The sequence below is a fragment of the Oreochromis niloticus genome, linkage group LG3, assembly GCF_001858045.2.
Source record: "Oreochromis niloticus isolate F11D_XX linkage group LG3, O_niloticus_UMD_NMBU, whole genome shotgun sequence".
Classification (NCBI taxonomy): Eukaryota; Metazoa; Chordata; class Actinopteri; order Cichliformes; family Cichlidae; genus Oreochromis; species Oreochromis niloticus.
In genome coordinates this window covers 72,260,797-72,269,714 of record NC_031967.2, presented here as the reverse complement: position 1 = coordinate 72,269,714, position 8,918 = coordinate 72,260,797, and the positions used below count along the sequence as shown (strand labels likewise).

At 39.6% G+C, this 8,918-nt stretch overlaps 1 protein-coding gene and 1 long non-coding RNA gene across 4 annotated transcripts in view; one reads left to right on the top strand and one right to left on the bottom strand.

Moving 5' to 3' along the window:
- Window positions 1-4,056: 4,056 nt before the first annotated feature.
- The window catches only part of LOC102076415 (butyrophilin-like protein 2), a 55,565-nt gene continuing 50,703 nt past the window's right edge, over window positions 4,057-8,918 (bottom strand). For all 3 annotated transcript variants that reach the window (XM_025900451.1, XM_025900450.1, XM_005464356.4), the window contains exons 7-8: window positions 4,914-5,234; window positions 4,057-4,838 (exon numbers count right to left, since the gene is read on the bottom strand). In XM_025900451.1, the coding sequence (XP_025756236.1) occupies window positions 4,762-4,838; window positions 4,914-5,234 (398 nt within the window). In that variant the 3' untranslated portion in view covers window positions 4,057-4,761. The remainder of the gene's footprint in view (window positions 4,839-4,913; window positions 5,235-8,918) is intronic.
- LOC102076337 (uncharacterized) lies at window positions 7,669-8,556 on the top strand. Its single transcript, XR_267972.4, has 3 exons — window positions 7,669-7,868; window positions 8,071-8,133; window positions 8,525-8,556. It is a non-coding gene; the product is annotated as an uncharacterized LOC102076337 (long non-coding RNA).

The window sequence follows — 8,918 nt, the reverse complement described above, 5'->3', positions numbered from 1 at the left end:
CACAGCAAGAAGAGAGAAGAAGAGTCTGACAGCAGAGCTCACTATGTGAACGTGATTGGTGGAGTGCAGTGTTCATCCTGAAGATTTTGACCAACAAGATTTAGCCTCACTGATGGAGAAAGCTGTCATATTTCTGGTGTGGGGATTAAATTGGTTATTGATTGGATCAATCAGACTGTTAGTGGCATCATAACACAAAGACAACATCGTCGCTTCTTGGCTGCTGGCTGCAGACAGCAAGTGACACTTCTAAAGATAACTTTCCTTTTAAACAAGGGCAATTTTAGCCCATTTTGGGGGGTGCTTCAGCACCCCCCAAAATGAATCAAAGCACCCCCAAAGATTTCTTACTTTTCTGACAATATTTGCTGTTTGTGTGACACACTACTAAAAATATAAAAAGCATACAGTACTTGGTTGAGACGTAACATTTTAACAACAAAAGTATAGATACCTCCCACCCTCCCAAAATGGTTTGTTCCAGCTCGCCTCTCCTCTCCTCTGGCTCTAGCGTCCTTTCTGCCAGAGTGATGGTGGCTGAGACGCAGCGGAGCGGAGGTGTAAGTGCCTGGCTTAAAACAGGACATGTTGGCTGCATTTAACCTTCTCTTCTCTTTATATAGTTAGATAGGAGTCAGACCATGTTTCTTTTTAGCTGAAAAACCTTACACCCAGGTAACCTCCAGTGTTGAAAACGTGTTTTCCAATGATGTTTGCTACCCTACAATCCGTCCTGCTCTGTAGTAAAATCAGCGACATTTGACCGTCCTGTTGCTCGCATTGAAATTTATACAGCCTATTTAAAATCTAAAACTTAAAATTGTCTGTAGCCTGCTGTTGTTACCACTGTCCTGTTTGAAATGGAATGAGAGAAACTGGTTATTTTGTCATATGTGCCAATATTATTAAACGCAGGAGCCACATTCAGGTAAAAGTGTAGGAACAAAAGATCCATCAAACAAGAATAATGTTGGATCAGTGTTTCAATATTTTTATCTTTTATTAGATGTACATGTGGTTTGGTTATTTGCCTTTTGATTGAAAGTACACTGAGAGAGGACTTTTTGTTAGTGATCTTAATAGTATTTTTTTCATATTAATGTAATTTTTCATCTAATTGAATACAATCTATTTGTGTATGATTGTCAGTCCAAAGAGGGAGAGAGGAAAGAGGGAACGTGAGGAGAAAGTACAAGGTCAGGAAGAACCAGGGAAGAAAACAGACAACTGAGAGGTAAAACAGAAATTGTTAAACTGCTTGAGAGAGTTCACCAATAATAGTGATTTGCCAACCTCAAGGTGAGGCCACATAGGTTAAAAGAAAAGAAAAAAATCTGCATAGTCATAGTAGTATCTGCAGTAAAGATCTATTCATACATTGTATACATTGTACCATAGGCAAAGTTGCCTCCATTTTTATAATTTTTTTTATCAATATTTTGTACATTTGTACATTTAAAGGACTCTTCTGTTTTTGGAGTGTATTTTTTATGTATCTGTATTATATTATACATACACATTAAAAGTGAATCTCTGTCCAAAAAATGCTCTGTTTACTCCTTACTCATTATGATCATCATTCATTATTCTTCCCCAGTAATTAAGGTTAGGATATGTATTTTCTTTTTTTATTCCAACCCATTCTTCTTTTGCAGCATCTAAATAACCTTTATCAGATTTGATGGTTTTGTTACAGACTTTAAAAAAAAAAGTGCTTTTCTTTTCTTTCACAAATGTGGGGATTGCGTTAAAATGTACAAAACAGTGATGTCATGTTTTGTGACGAGGACCCAGGCACAGAGAGACTTGATGAATTTAAGAATCTTATGATTTAATAAAGAAATTTGCAGACTTGCACAGAGATGGTAAAGTTATGATGACTGATAACGGAGATGAAGACAACAGACGATGAGGACAGGGAGGAACAGGGGTTTAAATGCACCAAGGAGACAGAGGGAACTCGGGACAACTGGAGACATTTAAGGATGCAGGGACTGACAGAGACAGGAAAGAAGTCTCATCGTGACGTGTAAAGTTTGTCTTGCCTGGCTGAGCAGCTCTCTGGGTGCTCAGCACCCCCAAAGCTCTGATCCTAGAATCGCCCCTGCTTTAGAAAATAAAGCGACTGAAGCTGAATCTTTCAGTTAATTGAATTATTAAAAAGCAGTCTTGAATTGGTCTAAATTAAATTAAAATGTCTTAAATCAAACCAAACTAGAAACATGAGAAATCAGATCTCTCTGTCTGGCTCAGACAGAGACAGACAGAGACAGTTTCAATGTGAGTGACATTAAAAAGTCTTAAATCTAATTTCTGAACATGTAGGAAACCCTGCTTTCATCTTCAAACACATCACCCACATAAGAACAACAACACTGGATCAGATTAAGGGTTAGCCAGTTGTTTTTATTTGGACATATTCCACAGGGACAGTGCATGTTCATGGACAATGGAGGAGAATAAGAGTGCTGAGAGTTTCCTCCAGAGTGAGACCTCTGTCACAGTTCAGAGGATCTACGGCAGCAGAGACCTTCATGGACACTAAAAGTCTCAAACACACAACAACAACATCACACTGACTCCACTCTGACATCACTGATCAATAATCAAAGAACACACAGAACAAACTGATTGATCAGAGGGATATACTATGAATGTTCAACACGGATTTCTTTGTTAACTGGAGAAAGAAAGGTCTAAATTGGGGGTCCCCAACTCTAATGGCAGGAGGTCCACTACCTCCATCGTCCAATCAATGTGGGGTCCGAACATTTTAAATGAACCAACAAAAATATTTTCTTTAATTTTTATTTAACATTTAATTAACAGTACAGATTTTATCTAGTAACCACTAATCAATTATTCATATGCCATTAAATCATGTGCTGAACAGAAAAGTGCAATCCAGTTCAAGTACTAACATTAAACAAAAAACAATTTAAGAATGATATTATACAATAATCTTTACCACATTTAAAAACCAACATTGAGGTGTCCAAAAAAAGTTGATTGTGTTCATCTGGATGAGTGACTTCTGAAGAAGTATGTGAAAAGGGAAAGACCATCTCTGAATCGAGTACATCTCTTACAATACTGTGATTGCAGCCATTCCCAACTCTCTGTGAATGGTACTCATGGCCATTGATGAGTGGTTGCTGATCATGAAGAAGTCACTTGGATGGCTGAAAACACTGCATCCAGATGAACAGAATCAACTTTGGAAACAACATTTAGGTGCAAACAATTGCTTTAAAAACAAACAAAGTGCTTTAAACTGTGCAGTAAATATGTTTGACAAACTCAACACAATGTAACTTCAAATTTCACTGCAAAACAGTGCTGGCTCTCACTTCAGTGGGAGAAATATGCATGGATATTTGAAGTTAGCATTTTAAAATTGGGGTAAAATGGGGTCAATGCAATTCTTAAACATGCATGCAAATGTTCATTAGTCAGCTGTGAGTGAATTTTGTCCATTCATTTTTAAAATGTCAGAGACCTAAGATAAGATAAGGTAAAATAACCTTTATTAGTCCCACACGTGGGAAATTTGTTTTGTCACAGCAGGAAGTGGACAGTGCAAAAGTTATATAGCAAAATTAGAATACAATAATAAAATACTGTACACAACTGTACAGAATAGAATAAAATAAAATACTATATACAGTAGAATAAATAGAATAAAATATACAATAGGACACTCAGAGATAACAGGTATCAACCTTCTCTGTTAACAGGACTTTGGAGAAAGACTTTGGATCACATGAAAATAGGCATAGTCATGTGACATTAAAGCTTCCTGTCCCACAGCCGGATGAAGGATACATGGAAATCACTGCATGTGTAGATGGCCTCACTGAAGATCAAAGTAAAATGTATTGATTGATCGGGTATTCTTGGAGTGTTTTATAGTATTTTCAAGCGTAAAAGATATAAAATATATATAAATATTTTGCACATGATGTCATGTGCACGTCACTCAAGAGCTGTCCGCCATATTGGACGTGATGAGCGGCAGCGATCACGTCCAGCTCTCTCTTGCCCAGTTTCTCCACATGATGACTGAAATGCTAGCTGTGAAAAGGTCCTCTGAGAGATTATATACACTTGTTTGTTTACTTATATATTCCAGTTTATCTCATCTGCATGATGTTTAACAGGTTTTTTACTATGTTTCAGGGTTATTACACATTCAAAATGCAGGACAAGTTAATATCACTTGGTAAGTGGTCACTTTTTCGCAAAACCATATTTCAACACTTTACACTTTTTCTGCATTACAAAATGCATGCACATTCCTGTGACAATGTGACCAAGTTTTTGCTTCATTCAGTGGTTTTAGCAAAGTAGAGCGTAACAAGCTGCTCATATAAAGCTGAGCATCCATACTGGACATAAAGCATGCAATAATAGAACAACATGCTTGTAAAATACATACCACCTGGTTTAAAAGAGGCAAAGTGCACCACAAGTCAACATGAGTTCCAGAAACCCCAAGTGGACACAACCTACAGCAAAGACCCACCAACTTTGGACACCAGCCCCACATTCTTGATAGGGAAATTAATTATTTTTACTTATCTTATGAATTATCTGATTGTTGTGAGACCCACTAAAATGTAATGAGTTCATGAGAACATTACCTGCTCCTGAACACGTGATGTGTTCAGGACAAGTTACCAGGTAAAAAAACAGTTTGGTGTCACAGAAAAGCCTGGTTTTCAGCTGACTAAACTATTAATCTCACTTCTTAATACAGGCCTAAGCCGACAGAGGAGTCAGATCAATGCAGCTGCTTCTGTTCCTGATGTCCCTTGATTCCTTGTTTGACCCTAGACCTGCAGAGGAGACACAAGACAGTCAGACACACACGCGCGCACACACACACACACCACACACACAAATCGACAAACCTTCGACTCTGAGCAGCACTGTTTTCCCCCTCCAGATCTTCCCATAGACTACACATCTGTATCCTCCACTGTCTCTCTCTGTGGGGTGTTTCAGGGTCAGACTGAGGTCTCCAGTTCTCAGCAGGTCTTCATTCATCTTTGTTCGGTCTCTGTAAACCTGGTCCTGTTCTTCAGGCTGGTCAGAGCCATTCTTATATACATGGATTGTCTTTTTTGGGTTATAGCGTACCCACTCCACTTCAGCATCTTCAGGCAGGTTCTGTGAAGTTTTGAATGGCACCAGGACAGACTCATCCCCCTCCTTTGCCCCCCTCTGACAGACTGAGAGGACAACAAATACAAAATGATTAAACACAATATGTATAAAGTGTGATTGGTGTTCACAGAGCAGCATCATGTTACTCTTGTTCTGCACTAAATGAAGCGATGGATTGGTGCCTCCTTTAGGAAAAGAAACAGCTCATGGAGAGAAATAATTCCATCCATCACTTTTCTTCTGCTCAACCAGGGCCAAGTCGCAGGGGCTCAATCGTCCAGGTAAGTAAATCCCCAAAAGATTGATTCTGTTCATCTGGACGTAGCGTTTTGTGGGAGAAACGTTTCTGAGTTTACTTCAATAATTAATTCCTCCAAACCATCAACGTGTCTTTTAGACCCCATTCCTACTAAACTGCTCAAAGAAGTCCTGCCATTAATTAATTCTTCGATCTTAAATATGATCAACCTATCTCTAATAATTGGCTATGTACCACAGGCCTTCAAGGTGGCTGTAGTTAAACCTTTACTTAAAAAGCCATCTCTAGACCCAGCTGTCTTAGCTAATTATAGGCCAATCTCCAACCTTCCTTTCATATCAAAAATCCTTAAAAGAGTAGTTGTCAAACAGCTAACAGATCATCTGCAGAGGAATGGCTTATTTGAAGCGTTTCAGTCAGGTTTCAGAGCTCATCACAGCACAGAAACAGCTTTAGTGAAGGTTACAAATGATCTACTTATGGCCTCTGACAGTGGACTCGTCTCTGTGCTTGTCCTGCTAGACCTCAGTGCTGCGTTCGATACTGTTGACCATAATATCCTATTAGAGCGATTAGAACATGCTGTAGGTATTACAGGTACTGTGCTGCAGTGGTTTGTATCATATCTATCTAATAGACTCCAATTTGTTGAAGTAAATGGAGAGTCCTCTTCACACACTAAGGTCAATTATGGTGTTCCACAGGGTTCAGTGCTAGGACCAATTCTATTTACATTATACATGCTTCCCCTAGGCAGCATCATTAGAAGACATAGCATAAATTTTCACTGCTATGCAGATGACACGCAGCTCTATCTATCCATGAAGCCAGGTAACACACACCAATTAGTTAAACTGCAGGAATGTCTTAAAGACATAAAGACCTGGATGGCCGCTAACTTTCTGCTTCTTAATTCAGATAAAACTGAGGTTATTGTACTCGGCCCTGAAAATCTTAGAAATATGGTATCTAAGCAGATTCTTACTCTGGATGGCATTACCTTGGCCTCCAGTAATGCTGTGAGGAACCTTGGAGTCGTTTTTGACCAGGACATGTCCTTCAATGCACATATTAAACAAATATGTAAGACTGCTTTCTTCCATTTGCGCAACATCTCTAAAATTAGAAATATCCTGTCTCAGAGTGACGCTGAAAAACTAGTTCATGCATTTATTACTTCCAGGCTGGACTACTGTAATTCACTATTATCAGGATGTCCTAAAAACTCGCTGAAAAGCCTTCAGCTGATCCAAAATGCTGCAGCAAGAGTCCTGACAGGCACTAGAAGGAGAGAGCATATTTCTCCTGTTTTGGCTTCCCTTCATTGGCTTCCTGTTAAACCCAGAATTGAATTCAAAATCCTGCTCCTCACATACAAGGTCTTAAATAATCAGGTCCCATCTTATCTTAATGACCTTGTAGTACCATATCACCCCATTAGAGCACTTCGCTCTCGCTCTGCAGGCCTACTTGTTGTTCCTAGAGTATTTAAAAGTAGAATGGGAGGCAGAGCCTTCAGTTTTCAGGCCCCTCTTCTGTGGAACCAGCTTCCAGTTTGGATTCAGGAGACAGACACTATCTCTACTTTCAAGATTAGGCTTAAAACTTTCCTTTTTGCTAAAGCATATAGTTAGGGCTGGACCAGGTGACCCTGAATCCTCCCTTAGTTATGCTGCAATAGACGTAGGCTGCCGGGGATTCCGATGATGCATTGAGTTTTTCCTTTCCAGTCACCTTTCTCACTCACTATGTGTTAACAGACCTCTCTGCATCGAATCATATCTGTTATTAATCTCTGTCTCTCTTCCACAGCATGTCTTTATCCTGTTTTCCTTCTTTCACCCCAACCGGTCGCAGCAGATGGCCGCCCCTCCCTGAGCCTGGTTCTGCCGGAGGTTTCTTCCTGTTAAAAGGGAGTTTTTCCTTCCCACTGTCGCCAAAGTGCTTGCTCATAGGGGGTCATATGATTGTTGGGTTTTTCTCTGTATTTATTATTGTGCGATCTACTGTACAATATAAAGCGCCTTGAGGCGACTTTGTTGTGATTTGGCGCTATATAAATAAAATTGAATTGAATTGAATTGAATTGAACTCATCCAATGACTTCTTCAGTCTCAGCTGACTGCAGGTTTCCCCAAATCTTATAAACAGTACATTTGCATAATGACTGAAACCAGCCCACTGAAGGAACAATGGGCTGTGAGGTCAGTTCCTTAATCTTAATTATGCAAATGTAGCTGGGATATAATATACTGAGTGTGAACATTCTCAAAACTGTATTGTATATAGTTTTTTTTTTTTTTATTGTGTAAATTTAATTTTTGTAAAACTAAGGTTCCACATGTCACTGTTGAAGTGGGGCATTAATCAGTGTGACACCACTTGTAAACATGCTGCATGTGTGGGGGTTCCCAGCCAGTGCTGCATGGACTCCACACTGGTGAGGCATACTCTCTGTAGCTCCTCTCCCTGTATTAAATTATACACTTAAATTTGGTGTATTTTTCTTTAATAAGTATTAGTTCTTTTGGCTTAAAGCTCCCAAACTGTTTTTGATTACTTTAAACGAGGAAAATAGTAATCGGAACTGCCTTTTATCTGTTACACCATCCGTTTATGTGTTCCTTACTTGTGCTAAACAGGGATGAGCAGAGGCGTGCTGTTGCTGTGTGACACTGATTTTGCTGCTCCACTTTGTGTTTTAGGTATGTGTAAATGTATAGGTTTTGTTTTCTGTGTATAATGAGTTCATGATCTGAGGCTGCACACTGAATCGCATTTTCAGCCATGTTGGTAAAAGTTAAAGTTGTTTGAATATGTATTGTGTAATTGATCCATCTTAGTGGGGATTTGAATATTATAGGTTATTATTAGTGGCTTATTTTTGACTGCACCTTGCTTCATCTTTGTCTCTGTTTTACCCCACTATAACGTTTGATTTAAATGTGGCTGTTGAGAAAAATCACACCGTTGTTTTGATAGATTGTATTTTCTTTTATATATTGTAAGCAGAGCTGCATGGACTCCACACTGGGATGAGCAGAGGCGTGCTGTTGCTGTGTGACACTGATTTTGCTGCTCCACTTTGTGTTTTAGAAATAAATCCAGTTTCCAGCCAGTCTGTGTCTGTCATCACAACGCAGTCAACCGTTCGAAATCTGCTACACAAATTCCCATGACCATTGATCAACAACCACTGACCAAAACCCACTGATCAATGGCCATGAGTACCATTCACAGAGAGTTGGGGAATGGCTGCAATCACAGCATTGTAAGATGGTGACAGATGTACCCTTAGGACCCCTCCTCGATTCAGAGATGGTCTTTCCCTCTTCACGTAAATGGCCTCCTTGACTCCGTGCTCAAACCAGCGTTCCTCCCTGTCCAGGATGTGTACATCCTCATCGTTGAAAGAGCGTCCACTGGCCTGTAGGTGTAAATAGACTGCAGAGTCCTGGCCTGATGAGGTTGCTCTTCTGTGCTGTGCCAT